Source organism: Pantherophis guttatus, chromosome 3, assembly GCF_059756535.1.
Source record: "Pantherophis guttatus breed Tessera chromosome 3, ASM5975653v1, whole genome shotgun sequence".
In the NCBI taxonomy this organism is placed as follows: domain Eukaryota; kingdom Metazoa; phylum Chordata; class Lepidosauria; order Squamata; family Colubridae; genus Pantherophis; species Pantherophis guttatus.
In genome coordinates, this window is record NC_142065.1 from 127,854,323 (window position 1) to 127,877,389 (window position 23,067).

General features: G+C 39.1%; 1 protein-coding gene across 1 annotated transcript in view; it reads right to left on the reverse strand.

Annotated features, from left to right (window-relative positions):
* TMEFF1 (transmembrane protein with EGF like and two follistatin like domains 1) overlaps positions 1 to 23,067 on the reverse strand; it is a 116,351-nt gene that overhangs the window by 34,214 nt on the left and 59,070 nt on the right. The window contains exons 2-4 of the mRNA XM_034411839.3: positions 21,959 to 22,068; positions 15,840 to 15,969; positions 2,705 to 2,731 (exon numbers count right to left, since the gene is read on the reverse strand). Of these exons, the coding sequence (XP_034267730.1) occupies positions 2,705 to 2,731; positions 15,840 to 15,969; positions 21,959 to 22,068 (267 nt within the window). The remainder of the gene's footprint in view (positions 1 to 2,704; positions 2,732 to 15,839; positions 15,970 to 21,958; positions 22,069 to 23,067) is intronic.

The window sequence follows — 23,067 nt, forward strand, 5'->3', positions numbered from 1 at the left end:
ATTGTTCTGCAAATTGTGACAGCTGGCAGTCAACTGTGTAGGGCATGATGTTTATCAATTTATTAATCAGTAAAAGCAATCTGCCACAACTTCTCTACAATGACTAGATTTTAGAAATGAGGAATTCAAAACAAATTATCCAATGGTCCCAAAGGTGCTTTTTAAAGAGGCAACTGGACTTTCTAGTTTTTCTTTGAAGATGTTTTGCTTCTCACTCAAGAAGCTTCCTCAGAAAAACCAAAATAAAAAACAGAAAGTTCAGTTAGCTCTTGAAAAAGGAGCCTTGGGACAACAATGACCTGGATGACTGAGAATCTCCTTGGACAAATTATCCAATAGAGGAGAATACATGTAGCTCAGGGTTGAAATGTGCAGTTCTCTGAATTTGGTTCTGTGCTTGCAAATGTTTCATTATCCAAATAGGTAACATTATCAGCACTAGTGAGTGTGGGATTTACTCCCTGTTTATATACAATAGCTTGCCCTACCAGTATTGATGGGGTTATGGGATAGTAGTTGCCCTACCAGTATTGATGGGGGATATGGGATAGTTGTAGTTCAGGTGTTGATCCTTCCTTTCTGAATATAGGCTGCTAGAGTGATATGTTCTGGTCTTTTTGTTTCCTTACCTTTTTAATTGTCTGTTTAGAATCTTGTTTAAATGTTATTTATTTGTGTCTACTGATGGCTGATTTATCTAAATGTCAAGTTTTGGGGAATTCCCTAAAGTTTTTGGACTTAGCTTGGTCTAGGATGCTCACAATTTCCTAGTTGAAACTATGGTTAAGTCAGTCCATGTGTTATGAGTTTAAGGAGTTTTCATCGTACCTTCTGACTGCTGGTTAGTGTTCAAGGATACAGAAAACAGAAAAACAGAGTTGGAAGGGACCTTGGAGGTGTTCTAGTCCAACCCCCTGCCCAGGCAGGAAACTCTACACCACTTTTTCCCCCTTCGTTAAACCAGGGGTGGGCATGGCCAGCGCATGACGCATCTGGCCTGCAGGCCACGAGTTTTGACACCCCTGACCTAGGCGATCTATATTGCTGTTGTCCTTCAATTATGATCCTTCAATTATGTAGCTAGATTTGTTCAACACCTTATTCATAAACTGTTCGTTCAGTCTGGATTACTTTATTTAGAAAATAAAACCCATTAAGTTCATTGAGTTTTAATGTCAGAGAAGAATGTAGAGGATTGTTGACCAAATGTAAGTTTCGCTTTCAAATAATTAAGGGGAAATTAGGCATTCCAAAATAAAAGATACATTCAACTCTTTCAAGGAGCTTTTCCCAATCTAGTTCAGCTGACTTTGATTTCAACTCCATCACTCCATGAAGAATGTTGGAAAGGAACCACAGTTGGGAAACAATGGCTTAGTAATTTGGAACATTTGTTTATCTGTGTTTTCCACAATGGGCAAAGTCTTTTCCTAGACTTTTACAAATGTATTTTCTAGCCCTACTAGAATAGAATAACAGAGTTAGAAGGGATTTTGGAGGTCTTCTAGTCCAACCCCCTGCCCAGGCAGGAAACCCTACACTACTTCAGACAAATGGTTATCCAACATCTTCTTAAAAATTTCCAGTGTTGGGGCATTCACAACTTCTGCAAGCAAGTTGTTATTAATTGTTCTAACGATCAGGAAATTTCTCCTTAAATTGCTTCTCTCCTTGATTAGTTTCCACCCATTGCTTCTTGTTCTACCCTCAGGTGCTTTGAAGAATACTACCTAAGAGCTATTTGAAATGAGGATGCTAGAGCTCAAATTTCTACTAAATTTCAGGCTCTCTTTGAATGTTCCATCCAAAAGAAATTTATTCATCATCCAAATAAAGTATAACAGAAAAAGAAAACAGACAGAAACAGAAATTCTGTCTACACAATTTTGAAGCTAATGCATTACCAAGTTAACTTACACCACATTTGATTCATTACACCCTTTTGAATACTTTCTATCACAAGACTCTAGTAGTCTGTAACAGTGGGGGTATTCAGCCGGTTCTATCCGGTTCGGGTGAACCAGTAGCGGCAGCTGAGGAAGGCTCCACCCACCCGACCGGACATCATCACATCCTGATTTTGATGCTCTACAAATACACGGAAGGCCCTGTGCATGCATAGAGGTGGCGCATGTGAGCAAAGCTGAAGGCCCTGCGCATGCGAAGCACGTACACATGTGCACTCACATTTGTGAACTGGTAGTGAAGGTAAATGAATACCACCCCTGGTCTGTAACATGCACCAAGACAGCAACAATAAATATAAACCAAATTTCTAGTAAAAACGTTCACTCAAAGTGCATATGGAAACAAAAAGACTCTGTTATTCAAATCAAACTACCCAAGTATCTCTAATCTGTTGGGTTTCTTGAAGAGTTTTCTAAACTCAGAGAATACTAAGAGCCCAACAATTCAACCCTGAGCTCTAGTATTAAAGTCCATCTCTGACAAATATACAAAGGATGCAAGTAAAATATGTTGACTCATAAGTTTAACCAGAAAGTTCTAAGCATTCACTTAATCCCTTATTTAAAAATGCTCTCTTTTAACCATTCTTTTCAAGGAAAGTGAGAGATTTTAGAAAAATGAAATTCTAGGAAATTTGTGCAAAGGAAAATAAACTTGTATTGTTGCCAATAAATGCTCAAACATTTCAAGCTAGATTTCAGCATTCATACAAATGAACAAAAGAATCAATACTTACCTCCTTCTCCTGATCCAGAGCCATTATCTGGAGACAGAGACAGAGACAGAGACAGAGACAGAGACAGAGACAGAGACAGACAGAGAGAGAGAGAGAGAGAGAGAGAATATTATTCAGGATGGCACTTTTTCCTTTTTATTGTACATTTAGAAATATATTCTAGAGAAAACACAATTGCATAGTTATAGACAAAGAACTCCTTATTTTTTTTCAAACTCAGAAGTCACCTTCAATTGTTTAACTAGCATTATACTTTTGTATTTACAATGCACATTCATTTTTCTCTCTATGTGGTTTAAAAGGTGGGGGGAAACTGATAATGAAACACATCTTGGCATGATTTACCAAAAGAAGAGCGATAAGCTGTTGTAGGAGGAAAACATGAACATCTGAAGGATGGAAGTGCAGACTGTAATTAAGGATTCTTAAGGCTCACAGTTCTATTCCCTTTCAGCTCTTTTACAATATATAACTGTCTAATTAAAAACACTAAATTATAGACATGATCTTTGTAATTGAATGTGTTATATACTATTTGGTCATAGCATTATGATTGTTTTAATTGTTTTTCTTTGATTTATAGAGATTTTTAAATATTGTTTTTGTTCTTAGCTGCCCAGAATTCATATGTAAGAAGGGCAGCCATGTAATTTTTCTAAAATAAATATTAAAAAGTAAAAACAAACACAATAACAAATTAACCCATAGGAATCCCACAGTTGTTTACCTCTGCGCCCTTCCAAAAAGCAGGCACTCAACAATTAACCTTCAACAACTTCCAACCATTTCATAGCCTGCCAAGGCCACAATTCAGAGGTTTATTCAACAGATGTAGCATCAAATGTACAGAGGAATTGCAGGCTCAACTGGAGATATGATGCTGGAGGTTAGAGCAGTTCTGATTTAGTCCAGATGAACCAGAACCAACCCTTCCCTTCCAGAAACCTAAACCTTTGGCAGAGCTTTCTCTTAACCATTCATTCCCATTTGATTAGATTTTAGCCCTTTACAAAAATGAGCATTCTGATGCATATGTGAGAAATTCCAGTAGAAGATTGATTTTCATAGTGAAAAATGTCAAATGCTGTTTTTAACTTAGCTTCAACCCACAAGAGAGAAATGGAGCAGCATAATAGAGACAGAACAACTTTGAAATCTGTTCCCTCTTGCTCAAATACAGTAAAATACTGTGGCACCAAACCATAGATATAATGGGGACAAGACTAATAGATACTGTCGTATGTATCCAATGGAATAAATGTAATGTCCTCAGATAAAGAACTGCTTTGTTTGTGTGTCACAGTTCAATACCCCAATACATGAGATACATATATCCTCCAAGACAGCTCTTTCGGTGGTGAACAATTTTTTTCTCCCATAACAAAAAGGAGGACGTAAAGAAACATTAACTAGCTAACAAAATGACAATTTATTTCGTAAAACTTTTATAAGCCCAGCAGTGACTTAATGGAAGTTGCCCAGATAACTGTTCTCATTTTATTTTTTTCCTTCTTTCCATTTATACCTTGATCCTTCCTCCTTTAGAATTTTTCTGCCATTGTAAATAATACCTTCTAGAAATACTCTACCCTGCATTTAGTGTTATAAAAATGAAAATGAGGCAGCTACTTGCAAAAAACACAAGAGAGAAGTATAACAGTGATCTATTAATGAAATAAGAAACACAAAAAAAGCTCTACATCTGAAGGAAAGGTAGTTCATATTAAAGAATTTAATTAAGCTGCACAGAATGACAATAAATCACCCAACACCATTGCCCAAGCTATTTTTATTGTCAAAATTACTCTACAAATTGTTTCTGCAATATCATGATTTAACCTTAGCTATTCAATGGTGCAACTACTCAGGCACTGAAGTAATGGAAATGCATAGACTTTCCTCATCTCCTTTTTTTCTTCAAACAATTACTAAAAATGGAAGCATACAAGTGAAGTGGAGGAGATATGAGACCTTTAACAAGCACTGCAGATTGTGGAATGTAGATAAATCCTCCAGAGCAAATGTACCACGGAAAATGTTCTTATGCATTAAACTTGATTACCTTAATGTGAGTCAATTCCAGTTTTCTTTTGAAAATGAATGAAAACAATTTAAAAACTCTTAGTTTGTGATTTACATCATCTTCACATCACCTTGAAAACTGTGAATAAAGATAATGAATTAAATCTTCAGGTTCTTTCCCCCTGCTTTACCAGCCTTACTTTCTTATATCTAGAAACAAATAAGGGATCGAAGATTTTTTTTGGGGGGTGGGTTTGGTATTACAGACTAAAAAGGCTACTCCTCTGCAAAGAAAGGAGAACTGTTTTAATTGCCCTCAAAAGACTTAATAAACTCATGTTCTGGTCACAATGAAGATGCAGTATTAGTCATGCCCCTGGGAATTCTGGGAATCTAATCCTAGCCCATCAGCCTCAGAGACAGCAAGCCTCTAAATACCACTTCCCAGAAAACCACAGCGGAGAAGAGTTATTGATCTGATGTTCTTGTAGGATCCATCAGACCTATTTGTTTAGTCACTGTGGGAGACTGGATGGGAGACTAAGTAAGTTTAAAGCCATGTACAAGAAAAAGCAAGACAACAAATAGAATGCAGAGAAGTCTAGTTATAGGACCACTTTCAGCTTAAGTTATGAATAGGCTGCTGATATATTGTTGAACATATTTTATATCAACTTGGTTCATACCAAGTTTATGAACATATTTTATATCAAGCAAAGAGCATTTACCTATCCTGAAGAATTTTCTATATAGGTGGAGCTCAATTGCCTAATAATGTTCAGCTCCCTTCTGTACCATTCACTGAATAGGTTTATTTTTTCCTAAATCATTCTGTCATCCTTAAAACATAATCATTCTTTAATTTTAAAAAAATTAATAATTGGATTTTTTTCATTGGATGAAGATGTAATTTTCATTTCCCCGCCCCCCTAAAATTCTGCAACACCACTGAAATGCTACAGTCCTTCTGCCAAAAATTCTTTGTAGGCAAGACCAGTTCCAGACATTTGCTTTCATAGCTAAATTAAGTACCTATAATTAAATATGATTTGTGCCTGTATTTTTAAATGACACTAAATTTGGCCAATTAACCTATAAAACAAAGGTCAATTCAATGTTTTAAAGTAGAGAAAGGAGAAAGGAAAGAATCTTCACAGCCAATTCATTTTTTTCCATATGTAAAAAACTTCCATAAGTAGACCTCTTCTTCCAACGTAAAATTTGAATTGCAAATTACAATCAATAAACAAGAGTCCCATGGTTCACTCTATAGTGGAGGCTGGACATTTAAAAAAATTGAAATGTCCATGTTGGCACAACAATATAGGTAATAACATCATTGCAAGGGATGGCTGGGAAATATCCAGTGACAGCTTTTTTTCCTGAGGTTAAAAGCAGCATGGATTCAGGATTTCATCAGAAGAGGAAAAGATGAAAATTATTCACCCTGCAGCTGTTAATAATTTAAACAAATAAACAAGCTGTCAGGACTAGTGAGGCATTGAAGAACACATTGCCTGTGGCACTCAGACTGGTGCAGGGGCTCATGGAATCCAATGTTCACCCTTTTTTTTAAAGCAGTACACCAAAAACAGGATTCCAGGAAAGATATTTGACAAGGACTCTTCTCCTCAACTGCTCATTTTCTCTGAATTGAAAGATCATCCAGTTCTACGTGCCCCACCTGCCATCTGAAATTACTCATCCCAGGTACAAGTTTACAACCCCAGTGAGACTCAGGCCCAATCTTCTAGCAGCATCATTTCCATCTGCTACCTGTTCTCTTTATATCCCTTCTCTCTCCAATCTACTGCATGCCTGCTGGCAATTAGCCTCCAGTCTCAATGTCAATAGCAAAGTTTCTACCTAATTGCCCAGAGCAGAACTGTTGAAGGTAGGCCCTCAAACTATTGCTTGGCAGGAGACAGAGGGAGGCTTTTTCTTACAAACCCTAGGAAAGGGTTTCCAAAGTTCATTCTGATTGCTTATGGCAGAGTCATTTGTTCCTCCTTGGCAGGAAACACAAGACAGCTCCAGTTCGGATATAAAGAGAGTGTGGGATGTTCAGAAACATTTCCAACACTGTACAGTTTTAGATCTGAGATAGCTTTTGCAAAGAGCATCTACAGCATAACAGATATTTTCAAAGCATTTTCTCAGAATCCCTTTCCCAAAATGGATGTTATGTATCATGCTTTAAAATATTCTCATATATAGCTAGATTTTGTAGCTTGTCTGAGTAACAGCTGTTTTGCACTGGTGGAGATAGATCTATCAGTTCAGCAGCTAACACCAGTATTACACCCACGTCAGGAACCTGTTACTTAGATCAGTAGAAGAGAAACTTGTGGGGTTTCTCCTGTGTGTTCTCAAGGTTACAGAATGCTCTTACCAGGAAGGTTCATTTGCCCCCAATTTCCCAATGTTTGGGGAAATGGTCAAAATCCCCATACCTTTTCTTTTTCTTTTTGCTATTTATTAGTTGACTGGATTGGTTGTAATTGTACTTTTTAATTTTCCCATCATTTTAATTGTATTATTTTATTCTTACTTTTTAATCATGTCTCACTGCAAGCAACCTTGGAGTGGTATAGCTATCAAGGAAAAATATAAATTTAATATATAAAGTGTGGTGGGAAAAGAGCTGCACCTTTCTGAACACTTAAGAAGATGGAGGGAACGCATGCTTGGGGGCTGCACAGTGACTGAATGATCCACATGTTCCTTTCATAGTATATGTACTCTATGTAAGGAATGTGACATAAACACACAGCATGCACATAGGGAAAAGGTATAGGCAATGGCATGTTGTGTGTGTGTGTGTGTGTGTGTGTGTGTGTGTGTGTGTGTGTGTGTTTGTGTATACACACCAGTGGTGGGATGCTCCCGGTTAGTAAAAGTGGCGGGAAGCTCCGCCCACTTGCCCGGACATCATAAATGACGAACTATGCATGTACAGAAGTTTCTGCGCATGCACGTGCGCTCCCGTTGCGAACCAGTAGTAGAGGTAAGTAGAACCCACCCCTGATACACACACATATACAATTGTCATTAACAAGTTGCAAATGAAAGCCACTGAGTCCTGGCCATACATGCCTCTAATAACAATACTGAAAAGCAAAAATGTATGTCTATATGAATATATATAGGCTTTTAGATATAGTTCAAGGTATCAGTTATCATCTTTAAAGCCCTCTATTGGGCCAAGTGGATCCTCTTGATGAAGCTATGTCATCTGATGGGCTCTAGGAAGCCCAACTTCTCTGTTATGATGCCTTTATACCCTGGGGATACAGACAGCCTGGCCACACTGGCCTTTTGGAAGACCTGGCTTTTAAAAGACTAATGGAGCTCTGATCAGCTTCTCTCTGTGTGTAATATGTTTGCAATGACATTTTTATCGGGGTCTCAACTTTGATTTTCCTTTTCTTTTTTCAATTTATTTTGATAATTGTATTGTATTTTTATTTCTGCTTGTTACATAGAATTCCACTGGTTACATAGCTGCCATATACATTTGTTTAATAAAGAAGTAAAAAATAACATTCCATTTCATTCAGAAAGTTTAGCTCCTGCTTCTAGTTTGGCCTTAATGTCTTAGCTATGGAATTGAACAGCAAAAGGGGATGGCGAAAACAATAAAATCAATGCTGCCACTCCCCCACCCTCAGTGCCCAATAATATGGTCATCATTGCATTATTTGAAGTTTTAAGTACATGTTACAAAATTCAGGATGCTCTAAGCCCATAATAAAATTTAATTACTTAAAAATGTGGGATGCTAATTTGAAATTAAGTGTGGTCTTGGCCTTTTTTTTTTTTTGGTAAAATGTGTTTTAAAACAAACGAGAACCAAATGCATATCTATTAACCAATTTTTTAAAGTTTACTTTTAATTATAGAAATAACTAATTGTTGGGGTTTTTTTCACTTTAAGAGTTTTAATAAGAAAACGAGAAGACTGCACTTTCAAATAAATGTAACTTTCTGACAGAGAAAATTCAGTTCCATTCAGTTCCATTATAAAAGCCAGCTTTTATCAATCCAGGGAACAATTATTTGGGTTATTGTAGTTATTGTAGTTGGAAAATGCACAGCATTGAAAGAAATAGAAAGGCTTTACTTTTTCTATATCTAATTAGTCGGCATCCTGTAGCAAGATCTGTTTGAACTCAGAATGTGAGAACATGGTAAGACATGGAATTAATAATTTTATTAAGTAATGAAATTGCTTAATTACTGGAACTTAGTAATAAAAAAGGGGGTAGCTAGGTGTAATAATATAGAAACAAGTGGATAGCATCCCTGAATCTTAAGCACACTGTAATTAAGTGACCAGGAACAGATCACAGATTCACACTATAGGATCACAAGCTCCCTCTGCTGACACAAATTTCTTACCATCAGCAGGAGTTTTTGTAATTGTTCTATACTGTAAAGCACATGTGTCAAACTCAAGATCCGGGGGTGATCTGGCCTGGAGGGTGCCTAGATCTGGTCCGTTGTGCCACCCTGGAAACAGTGAAGGACCAGCCCGTGGTGCCTCAGCTCCATTTTCACTGGCAGAGGGTTGCAGGAAGCCATCGCAGCCAAAAAAGGAGCTTGGGAGCCCGTTTTCACTGGCAGAGTGCTTGGGCCACTACAGGGGCCCCGACATGAGTGATGTTGAGCTGGCCATGTTCACCCTGCGCCCCCTGTCCTCCCAAGGTCAAATACAACCCTGATGCAGCCCTCAATGAAATAGAGTTTGACACCCCTGCTGTAAAGTTAATACATAGGATCCCCAGTTTATTTAGGATTTCAAAATAAGGTTGGAGTTAGACTCCAGGTAATCCTTGCTTAGTGACTGTTCACACTTAGTGACTACTGGAAGTTACAACAGACCTCTCCAGAGCTACTTACAGACTGGTTCTGAAATTCTGACACTTACACCCTGTCCATGGTCATGTGATCACATATTAGGCACTTGGCAACCAGTTCACAGTTATGCCATTTGTAGTGTCCTGCAGTCACATTACTGCAATTTTTGTCATTCTTTGCCAGTTTCCAGTTTACTTCTAGTTTGCAGCAAAATAAAACCCCACCAATTGAAGAAAAATGGGTTAACAATCGCCATGTTCACTTAACAACCAGCAGATTTGCTTAATGATTGCAATCCAAAAGATTGTGGTGACTTGCTTAATGCCATCACTTATAACTGTAATTCTGGATTCACTTAAGTTCATATGTCAAGGACTAACTGTATACATTTTCCAAAATAATGGGATGTATCCAAATCACACTTGTATTTTGAAACCTTCCTGCTTTTGTTTTCAAAAGTTTTGTGGTACCAAATCTTAATTTTAAAGTTACTTTCTTATGTTTCTGCAATGTTTTTAATCTCCCAGAAAAAAAGCTTCTGATCAAGAATGGAAAAGTAACTCATAATAACTTGATTAACAAGTTGTAGTCAAAACCATTCATTTGCAACTTTAGATAGCTTTACACAACTTCAAACCATCAAAAATATCCTAGGTTTTTTTTTCTTCCAGCTGACATTGAGGCAAGATTGGACATGAGGAGTGGGTCTTCGCACTCCTGCACCAAATTCTCATTATTGGAGAGCTCCGAAAGGAGCTAAAGCCACTCTGGACGGGTGGTGAAGAAAAGAGGGGTGCCCTGCAGGTTGCGGAGAGCTGCAATCTCTCCTGCTTGACACAGGGGTTGTTTTTTTCCCCTCTCATCCACGATGAGAAGAGGCAGCCATCATGGCTGCCATGAAGCTGGGACAGTCGAAACAACAAAGAAAGTGCAGGAGTGGTGACGATGAATAGTGATTGGAACTAGGTGAGATTATTCCTTTTTTATCTAGAATTTAACCCTAAAAGGGGGGAAAAAAAAGCCAGGAAAAGAGACTTTTAGATCTATCTGATAAAGCAGCGAATAATTACTTAGAGAAAAATCCCAGACCCGAAAGAAAGGAACTAAGGAAAAAAAAGTAAAAAACTTTTAAAACACAGAAAATTGGACTTTTAAAACTGGATAGGCCCTGGCTGGGGAAAGGCATTTTAAAATGCTGGAACTGTCTACTTAAATAACTGACTTGGCTTCTATAAATCAAATTAAAATTGGATTAAATACCTTGCAGGTTTGAGACACTGAAACCGAAGTGGAGGGCGCCACCTACTGATGAATGGAAAATATACCATACCTCTACAAATTTTTGGATAAGAGAAATAAACAACATTTAGCTGGAGGAGTGCGGTGATACCTACTGTTCTATATTTATCTGCTTTATGACTACTGGAGGTTTAACTGTGAGAACAAGGATCCTGAACTACCTAAAAGGAACTGATTGATAAATCCTGGGATATAATGAACTATCATTATTGTACTCTCTGAGGAGCAACATTAGGCCTGAATATATGGTTTTTGGACTATTGAGTAAGAGTGGGATTTATTAAAATAAGACAAGATGCCCCATCAGGGGGAAATGAGTGGAATTTTAAAAGAAATGGCAATGATGTTCCAGAATATTAATGACACTATGACAAAAAATCACAGGGAGATAAGGAACCTTATATGTGGCATTGATGGGAAAATAGAAAATACTTCACAAGGGACAATGAACAAAGCTCAAAATGTCCAGGAAAAGGAAAAGACAACAGAAACAATGGAGGAAAAGATAGAACAGGCAAATCAGCAAATAAAGTAAGGAGACAAGAAGACAATAAAGATAATAATGACTGGTGAAACAAATCAAAGAAAAAGTATTTTAAGAGATTTTAAAATGAAATTAGATAAGCAGGAAAGGGAGATAGGGGCTTAGGCAGACACCTTGGAGGCCTGGCAGCATAAGATGGTAGAGATGGGAGAAATATTTAGACTGAACAGTAAAGATGTAGATAGAGATAGAGATAAAGATAAAGATCCAAGAGAGGCATATGGGAGACAAGCCAAAAAACGAATAAGAATTGAAGTATTAAAACGGGCAAGAGATGATGGCTAGGAAAAGAAATCCCTTTTAATATATTGGTGGCCTGACTAAAAGTCAGAATAGAAGTAGAAATAAGAATACACACTTTTATATAATAGAATAAAAGCAATAGGTAGATGGAAAGATTAGAGGTTGAAAGATGGTATTATTCTGGATGTTTAAATAATATGGTGATTGGCATTAGAATGGCCCATTGAAACATTGAACAACTAAATAATGAAGGATTATATTCCAATATAAACATGTGTATCAACACTAGGACTAGCAACTAGTACCAGGACTAGTAATGGTGGCATGAATAAAAATTAGAATAGAGTTAGAAATAAGAAATAGGGGGAATATTAGTATACACATTTTTATATAATAGAAAAAAAGCAATAACCAGATGGAAAGATTAGAGGCTGAAAGATGGTATTGCTATATATGCTCAACTAATATTGTGATTGGCATTAGAATGGCACACTGAAACACTGAACAATTAAATAATGAAGGATTATATCTTAATACAAATTGTGCATCAACACTAAGATTACAAAAGCTTGACTAATATAACAAATATTATTAATATTACTGTTATTTGTATTAAAATAAATGATACCCAGATGCCACACTGTTCCATTTATTGATGTTGATGTATATCTAAATTTTAAAAAATGGTAGGTTTTAAGCAAGTTCTGTTATCTTTAGGGCACACACCATGCTTTGCATGGTATGTTCCTTAGTGCTACACTACAAAAGTGCACAGGAACAAAGCCTATTTAGGTGGGGTGTTGAAAATTTATAAAGGGAGAAATGATTGTCTTACATATCCGCTCCTTATTTCCCCTTATATTTCCATTCCCCCCACCCCAAGAGCCAATTTTTGTCCCTATCTATTCTGGGACCATAGAACTGATGCTAGCAGCCATCAACGAAGTCATAATTTTTGCATTGTAGCTTTAAGGTATCATGGAATATTTAGTTGTTTTTGGTTATATCATTCATTTCCCTCTTTTAGAATTTCTCTCACAGCTAAAACCTTTGCAAAATTTCCATCTTTTCCTATAAGCACAAGAATATTTAAAAAAAAGTTCCCAAGAACGTTATTAAAATCTCATAGCTCACATCTATTTGAGGCAATGGAGCAACTTTCAACCAGAAGTCACAGGTACTAATGAATTTTGTTTTAACAGTAAAAGTGTTGTGATAATAAAATATTCCAAATGTTGTAAACTCATAAGGTTATTGCAATAATAGTTAAATAAAGTAAATAACAAGAGCAATAAAACTTTATCTCTCTTAACATCTTAGGAAAAATAGTGTCTGCATGAATGGAACTATCAAACAAGCAAACAGCGCTAAGCAGCATTTTAAATATTTTTCATTCATCACCTTTTATAAGTGGGATGTTCCAACTAATTTTTTCCATGTTCTGAGACAACTTTTGAGATCAAACAAACCTTGCCCGAGTCTGTCTATGCATCAGAAACAGGGAGCAATGAAAATTAATTGCATGCCATTGTAAGGTAATTCGTTAAGTGAACATAGCTGTTGACAATAATTGAATACTCACATAGTGTATGGAAAGCCTTCTAGTTTTACTACCTATAAATAATAAGAAGGTTTGCAATCTTAGTTGTTATTTGGATTTGGAAAATTGCAAGCATTTGAGCTCGCTTTTCAATTCTTCTGTAGAAGACACTGTAATTCTTAAATGCATATGATATAAATTAACCAGTAAGAAGTATTTTAAGTATTCAGCCACACAGCAATTACAGCAGAAATTGACAATATGCACTGACACCATGGCATCCACAATAACCTTAACTTCCATGAACTACTGAAAAATTTAAAAACAGATTAACTATAAAAAAAGGCCAAATCTCATAAGATTAACAGCCCGCATTAAACTTTGTTGTTCATGTACAAGGTTTAGAAAATCCCTATGTTTTCAATTTGAAGACCTTGTAAGATACCAGCCAATTTTAATTATTACAAAGGATTATAATTTTTGATGCCTATGACCTCATGTAAGGTTGCGTAATGGTTTCCATCTTCTCCAAAGAATGCTAACCCAAGTTACAATATCAGGGAAGGAAAGAAGAGAGACTGACTAACGTTTTGAAGAAATATCATCTATAAAATATCCTTTCAGTCTCCCAGCCAATGCAGCCCATTAGATGGCACCAGGCTGAACAAAATCTGGCTGAAACTTCTACACAGTCAATAAAGAGCTACAATGAACTGTGAGCATGATTTTACTCTCCCTTTAGGCAATTATATTATTTGAATTTAATCCATTCTATTTTATCATCCAAATTGCAAATGAACCAAACACAGCAGCTTAACAAACAGCACTCAACTTTGCCAGAGAAAGAAAATAAAAGAAAAATCAGGGCTTGTATTCAAATAGCATACATTAATGATACACATGGGAGGATATCAGAGACTGTGTGCCTACTTGGTTCATCCCATTAGTATATGGATGTCAGCCAGTTAGTGTATATCCTATTCAAGAATTAACATAGTATTTAAACTAGTTTTGGGAGTAGAAAGGTTGGTAGACACCCATTTCCACTCTGCTTCAATTATAACTCACCAGATTTCAGTCTTCTTTCTGCCCCAACTAAATAGTTTTATTTATCTTGTCCTAATCCACTGGGGGAAGGGACAGCAATATTTTTATTATATTTTCTAATATAAGAAACTCTTTATAATGTTTATTTTATTGAGATCAATTAAAGTGCATTTTTATCATGATAAGTACGTTTGAAAGCCTATTGATTTATTTTCATCTCAAAAGGTGCTCAAATTAATAATAGATTAACTGTAATCTAATTCACAGGAAGATGAAAGCGGTATGAAAAATAGATGGGGAAATATTTTATTTTGTAATCAAAATTTGATTGTGGTGATAGTTCAACAAATAATACAAATAAAGCTAAGTTTAAACTTTAATCAGCACTTCTCTCTTTAGGCCAACAAAGTTACAAATATATAGCAAAAACAATAATCTAAAATCATCTTGCAACCATACATAAATTAAATACTGAATATAACTAACACTAAAGCCTATAATAACTTAAAAGGATTTAACACTGCTAAATATTTACACAAATACATATTTTAATGAAATGTCATCATTTGTGCAATAATAATTGATGAGTAAACTTAAATGCAATAACATAATTAAAATAATTGAAAATGATTTTGACTAATATTTTATACATACAAATTCCTCTAGATTAATCTCCACTCAGGTCAATAAATGGAACACATTTAACACTCTCTCTCTCTCTCTCTCTCTCTCTCTCTCTCTCTCTCTCTCTCTTTCTCTCTCTCTCTCTCTCTGTTTTTTGTCTATAAATAATTCCATAATGAAGATTTTTTAATATACATATTTTGTATGACTATAAATACTGTAGAGTACTGTAAGTATTGCTTACCGTATCGTCAAAACCTACTACTTCCATATACACTGAATATTTAACATCCTGAACATTTATACACTCCTCCAAATATCATAAATTGCACATCTATTACAGATAGCACAGATATAAAAAGTACCACTGTGATACATAAAATATTGAGACAGCAAAACAAGACCAAAAAATGAATAAAATGACCTGTACTTTGCATTAAATTTAATGCATGTCTATTAATATTCCAAGCACCTCTTCTGCATAAAACTTAAATGTTTTGTTCAGTTTTCTCTTATCCCATAACTTAGATTATGATTGTTTTAGCAATTTTAACAATGTATCAACTGTTAACTAGCTATGTTAATAATGGGAGCTTTGCCACTTTTCTGTTTCAAAGAACAGCAATCAAATCCCTGCTGCTCTTTGAAATTCCAACGCATTTCAAAGTAAAAAGTTGTATCTATTAAAGAGTACATATTTTGGATATCTAAATTGCAAAATCTTTACGCTTTTAAAATTTTAACTGATGAACCCTCAAAAACTAAGAAGAAACACCCACTGCGTATTTTCTTCCAAACTCATTTCGGCCACACTGGAGCAGGTTTCATTGCCTCAACCACTGGAACATTATAACTAAATCCAAAACTTTCAGATACTGACATAGGCAACTGAAGGAGAGAGGCATAAGGCAGGCAACTAATGAAATGTACATTATGACATCATGACACAAACTCACCTGAGTAACATGACCCTCTAGCAACCACTGTTATATCTTTTTGATGCTTGCAAGCAGCTCTTCTGAGAAAGCATTCATTTTGATAGGTGTCTCCATTTGAACCACAAACAGGAATATAATTTGTATGACACTGGAAAGAGAGATAGGGAGAAGGAAGGAAGGAAGGAAGGAAGGAAGGAAGGAAGGAAGGAAGGAAGGAAGGAAGGAAGGAAGGAAGGAAGGAAGGAAATGTATGTTAATCCATGCATAGATACAACCTAAAATAATTCTGCAACAGAACTTCACAAGACTTAAAAAGTCTACTTGAAAAGAAGACAATACTGAATTTAAGACACTCCAAAAGAAGAGGCAGGGAGGGTAGGAGAGAGGTAATTAGAATTAATTACTAATAAAATTATTAGCCTATAAAATAAGATACATTTACAAAATTATTTGATTGGCATATACCAAGCGTTCTTCCTCATCCACTCAAATCATTTACATGTAAGTTTACAAAAAACACACGCATTAATTCCCTTCCATCTTTCCAACAGAAACAGCCCAAAAATAATAAAATTGATCCACTTTTTTTTTTTAAGGGAGAGATATTTGCACTAAGCAGAGATGTGTAAGAAAGAAAGTAAACTGAGCCAAAGTAAGTGATAACGGAATAGCACAAAAGAAAGAAGCTCTGCATAAGCATTACCAAAAGAGTTAAATTCACCATGCAAGCAACTTCTCTCAAACAAGACCTAATTTTAAAAGACATCCATGCTTTTCAGCGGGAAATGTTCAGCCTCTTCCTGAGTTTTTAGCAGCTTCTGTTATAATATGGAAATGAAAAAGTTTTCTCCCAATTCATAGAATTACTTGATGGGAAAACAGCATTCTTGTCAAACACGGTACCTGGAAATTACACACCGATTAAACTAGAAACAATCCATGGGATTTTTTAGAATAATTTTTAAAAAGAGTTTAAAATAAAACACAAACTCACAGCCACAGGCACATATAGAAAGCATTCCTAAAAGGTTTATTTGTTAGTTAATAAATTATGTCACATGTTTCTTCACTAAAGGGAATGTATTCACACATTCACAAATACCCTACCATTATGAATTTGTGCTTTTTGCCTGTGTGATATAATATAGCATTTGAAAGAGAACTTCAGTGAAAAAAATGGTTTTTGAAAATTACTCTTCAGCAGATGTCTGGTGGATTTTGAAAATAAAAAAGGCAGTTTTGCAAAGATGCCATCATATGATTTTCTGTGATATCATGTTAACACACCTTATATCCTTGTAATATTTGACACATTTTAAAGAGTTAGGGTCTAGAGTAATCTGCAACGTAAAGGATGATATGTAAATAAATCAATTTATATGTACTAATCTGAAGAACGAGACAAGGTAAAGGGATCAATCTACAAATCAAAATGGAAGTCAATATTTAAAGATTCAAATTACAAGACATGCATGTCTATAAAATTATGCAACAACATTCCCACAACATATTGCAATTACTGGTAGTTCTCACTTAATGACTGTTCATTCAGCAACCATTTGAAATAATAAAGGTGCTGAATGGACATGACCCATGTTCTACTTAATGACCAATGTGATTGCTTAACAACCACAACTAGGATTGGGATCATTGAGCGAAGCAATCATGTATCATCTCATTTATTTTATTTATTTATTTATTTGTTTAAATTTCTATACCGCCCTTCTCCAAATAGGACTCAGGGCGGTGCACAGCCTAAGTAAAAACAAAGCATACAAAATTTAAAAAACAGTATTAAAATAATTAGATATTCTGGCCGTAAATTAAAACAACCCAATTTAAAACCAATTTAAAATTTAGCTCAAGCCAGCCCAGCTAGTTGAAATAAATAAGTTTTCAGGGCCCGACGAAAAATCCGGAGGTCTGTTATTATACGTAACTCCGGGGGAAGGTTATTCCAGAGGGTGGGCGCCGTCACAGAGAAGGCTCTCCCCCTGGGGGTCGCCAGCCGACATTGTCTGGCGGACGGCACCCTGAGGAGGCCCACTCTGTGCGAGCGTACTGGCCGGTGGGAGGCTATTGGTGGCAGTAGGCGGTCTCGTAAGTACCCTGGCCCTAAGCCATGGAGCGCTTTAAAGGTGGTCACCAACACCTTGAAGCGCACCCGGAAGACTACCGGGAGCCAGTGCAGCTCGCGCAGGAGAGGTGTCACATGGGAGCGCCTCGTCGCCCCCATAATCCCCCGCGCGGCCGCATTCTGGACCAGCTGGAGCCTCCGGGTGCACCCCAGGGGGAGCCCCATGTAGAGAGCGTTGCAGTAGTCCAGGCGGGAAGTGACTAGTGCCTGAGTGACTGTGCGTAGAGAGTCCCGATCTAGAAAGGGGCGCAACTGGCGTATCAGGCGAACCTGATAAAAAGCCCCCCTGGCCACGGCCGTCAAATGGTCTTCTAAAGACAGCCGTGCGTCCAGGAGGACGCCCAAGTTGCGAGCCCTCTCCGTGGGGGCGAGTGATTCGCCCCCAATAGCCAGCGATGGCGTCAGCTGGCTATATCGGGACGCTGGAAGCCACAGCCACTCGGTCTTGGAGGGGTTGAGTCGGAGCCTGTTTCTCCCCATCCAGGCCCGCACGGCCTCCAGGCACTGGGACATCACTTCAAGGGCATCGTTGGGGTGGCCTGGGGTGGAGATGTACAGCTGGGTGTCATCAGCGTACTGATGGAACTCCACCCCGAAGCCACGGATGATCTCACCCAGTGGCTTTACATAAATGTTGAACAGAAGGGGCGAGAGGACCGACCCTTGTGGCACCCCACAAGCAAGGTGCCTCGGGGTCGACCGCTGCCCCCCCGTCAACACAGATTGCGACCGGTCAGAGAGGTAGGAGGAGAACCACCGCAGAACGGTGCCCCCCACCCCCAACCCCGCCAACCGGTGCAACATGATACCATGGTCGATGGTATCAAAAGCCGCTGAGAGGTCTAACAGGACCAGGATAGAGGAGCAACCCCTATCCCGAGCCCTCCAGAGATCATCCACCAACGCGACCAATGCCGTTTCCGTGCTGTGCCCAGGTCGGAAGCCGGACTGGAGCGGGTCTAGATAGACAGTTTCATCCAGGTACCGGGGAAGCTGTTGTGCTACCACACTCTCAACAACCTTCGCAACAAAGCGAAGGTTGGAGACTGGACGATAGTTAGCCAAAACAGCCGGATCCAGAGAGGGCTTCTTGAGGAGGGGCCTCACAACCGCTTCTTTCAAAGCGGCCGGCAGGACCCCCTCACTCAAAGAAGCGTTAACAATCTTCTGGAGCCAGCCTCGTGTCACCTCCCGGGAAGCCAGTACCAACCAGGAGGGACACGGGTCCAATAAACATGTGGTTGCATTCAGCCGTCCCAGGACCCTGTCCATGTCCTCGGGAGCCACAGGATCGAACTCCCCCCAGATAACACTCTCAAGACCTGCCTCAGTCATCCCATCCGGACATACCCAGTCAGAGGCCAGCCCTTCCCGAATCTGAGCGATTTTGTCATACAGATACTGCACAAAGTCCTCAGCTCGGCCCTGCAAGGGGTCATCCCGCGCTTCCAGATGGAGGAGGGAGCGGGTCACCCTAAACAGGGCGGCCGGGCGATTATCTGATGACGCGATAAGAGCGGCAAAATAGCTAGATTTTGCCGCTTTTATTGCCACTAGGTAGGTCTTAATATGAGACCTCACCAGTGTTCGGTCGGATTCGGAGCGGCTGGTCCTCCAACTACTCTCCAGGCGTCTTTTCCGGCGCTTCATCTCCCTAAGCTCCTCGGAGAACCAAGGAGCTAGGTGAGTTCGGTGCCGGGTCAGAGGCCGCAAAGGCACGACACGGTCCAAGGCCCCGGCAGCCGCACTATCCCAGGCGGCCACCAGGTCCTCAGCCGAGTCGTGAGTCAGAGTCTCAGGAAATGGCCCAAGCTCCATCTGGAACCTATCAGGGTCCATCAGGCGCCTGGGGCGGAACCACCTGGTCGGTCCCGCCTCCCTGAGGCGGGGTGCAGCGGTTAGAAAGTCCAGTCGAAGGAGCGAGTGGTCAGACCATGACAAGGGTTCAATGACTATATCCCCTGTATCAAGGCCACTCGACCACTGACCAGAGACAAAAACTAAGTCCAGAGTGTGTCCACCCATGTGAGTGGGGTCATGAATTAACTGAGTAAGGTCCATGGCCGTCATGGAAGCCATGAACTCCCGAGCCACCTCAGACGTTTCGCCGACAGATGGCAGGTTGAAATCCCCCATGACTAGAAGTCTGGGGGTACCAACCGCCACCTCAGCTATGACGTTGAGCAGCTCAAGCAGGGCCGTTGCCACGCGGCAGGGAGCCAGGTACGTGATCAACAAGCCCATCTGTACTCCACGACCCCATCTCACAAAAAGGGACTCACATCCGGCTATCTGTGGAACAGTGGTCTCCCTCGGATCAAGACTTTCCTTTATAATAACCGCCACCCCCCCACCCCTGCCCTGAGCTCTCGGCTGATGGAATGCTCGGAAACCTGGTGGGCACATATCCACGAGGGGAACCCCCCCCTCATGGCCCAACCAGGTCTCCGTAATACCTGCCAGGTCCGCTCCCCCCTCCTGAATAAGATCGCAAATGAGGGGGGCTTTATTTACCACGGACCTGGCATTGCACGACAGCAGCCGAAGGCTCGGGCCCTGAGAGTCTGAACAGCCTGGGATACGAGAAGGGCTATGGGGACCGGGGCGTGCCACCGCTCGAAGATAGTGAGTGTGCGCCCCCACCACATGATGCGGCCCCCTGCTCCCGCCGTATCTGCCCCTCCCACTCAACACATTGATAGAAAAGCCCTCGACAGAATGGACTCTAATGTCCCCCTTACCCCCGGAATCTGCACCCTCCGTGGCCCCACTAATAGCTGGGCCGGACCCCTCCCCCCGTGGGTTAACCCCCAAACCCACACAACCCTCCCACCCCTTAAAATCCCTTAAAAATCTATCAAAAAGTTTCCCTAAAAAACCCCTCAATCCCCTTTTTGCAGCATGCCACCTCTCGGGGTGCCAAAGCCCGTCATAAAGGTAGGCCCTTGATAAAGTAGAGGGCCACACCTGCGAGAGGGGGGAGTCTCGCAGAATAAGAAGTTCTGTTGGTGAATACATCTAATCAATCAGTTAATTAATTAAGCTGGGGGAAGTCCACGGCCTGGGGGTAATCCAGATAGTCCAAGGTCTGGGGAGGGACATTCAGTCAATTCCAAGTCAATAAAGTCAATAAATCCAATAAATCCCACTGCTCTCTCACAGCAGTGGATGGAGTCTTAAGCCACTTTGAGGCCAGATGTTAACACCAGCTGCCCTCTCACGAAAGCTGGGAAGGGCCAAAAACCGCAGTCATCGTCCGGCTCCATACAAGGCTTGAAATCTGAGATATCTCACTCACGAATCAGGAGGCAAATCAGGGGGCTGTTGATGTCCATGGGAGGCAAATATCATCCTATTGTTCAGAGGAACCTCCAGATAATAAGTGGCCTCACAGAGGCTAACAAACCACGTGGGGCATAAGAGCTTGGCCTCAGGTCTTTTCCAACCGTCAGAACCAGCAATGTTTTTAGCTCGCCCCCATCCACATAAGGGAGGGGGGGAAACCTCTGGGAGAGCCAGGAAGAGGATGACCACTTTGCTCAATGACCAAAGATTCCAGGCTCAATTGTGGTTGCAAATCAAGGACTATCTGTAGTATCATCACAGTAAGAAAGAATATTGTCTTTCTTCACTTTATATTTATATGAAGCTTCTAAAAATATATTATTTCTAATTTTTATTGTGCAAAATTAATTAAGACAATAAAAGTATATATTCCATATTAAAAGATAAGATCACATTTAATCATAATAATAAAGAAAATGAAAAGGGCCTAGCAAATTCAGTTGCAAACAAAATAACTCCAAAGACATTTGACCATAATGCTTGAAAGTCTTTCTCCTTGTCTCTTTGTCAAAAAATAAATGGAGTCTAATTCAGTTCTAAAGAATATGCTACACCACATTATATCATTTCCCAGAATCAAATTCTCAGAGTGACATATTTATAATTATCTCAACAGTTCATTTTATGTCCATTCATAAATATGAAAAATCCTTACCTGTAATTGGCATACACATTTCCAACTCTCTCCCTCTTCCTTGCAAACACCCCCATATTTACATGATGATTCGTCACATACTTTCTCATCCAATTCTTTAACATTTAACTCTGAAAAATAGAAGATTAAACATCTGGTATATTGTGTGTTTTCAAAAATATGAACTAATTTTGCTGTACTGATTAAGGAGAAATACATGTAACAGAAATATGTATAATGAAGTACTGAATTTTTTTTAAAAAAACTTTAATAAAAAGCACCCAGGAAGTTGCAATTGATCAATAAGAGTCTGTTGACTAGTTATAATGCTAAACTATCTCCCTGCTTTCCATTTTGCTTTTCATAATCAATAGACCATAACTTGCTTTTATTCAGGCATACCAGAAGTAAACCTTGGAGAGGAGTTGGCAGTTTAGAGAGGATTTAATTCTGGGCAGGGAAAAAAACAGAGCAAAGATGCTAGGAAAGATATTAACTATCTCTTTTCTCTATGTATTTATGATGCTCAGAGTCAAAGCTGCCTTGTTGTTTGCCCTTTATAAAATAATTTCTGATCATCTGTACCCTGCCCCTTCCCAGGCTGCCAGTTCTCAGCAAGATGTGTCAGCTGGTGCTGTTCTTGGAACACCACAAATGTGAAGTAACAAGATGAACTAGATGATTGTTCAAATAGTAAGGCTGTTGAAAAGAAAATACTACCAGCATTTGCCACCATAAATTTCCTGAGTCTACAAGCAAGATTATAGTTTTTCCATTTCAAGAAGAAGTTGGAGGAAACCTAAAGTGAATGTCAACAAGCTGCTAACTATTGCAGTAAATGAGAACCAGAGATGTATCTTGCGATCTGTGATTTATGCCCAATATATGTATACAATATTAAAGATAACATGTAGTTGCCAATATACTTCCTTTTCCCTATTAAACCATGAACCACAAACTCTAGGATTCCTCAGAGAAAGATCAGTACTAATGAATGAGCCTCATAGAAGGCTATTTATCACTGCCCAGCTCCCACCCATCCACTCTCAATTCAATTGCAATAGGTGTTCCGCTGATTATGTACTTAGTGGATACCCTATGAAAACTGAAATGTATTTCTTCCTGAGCTG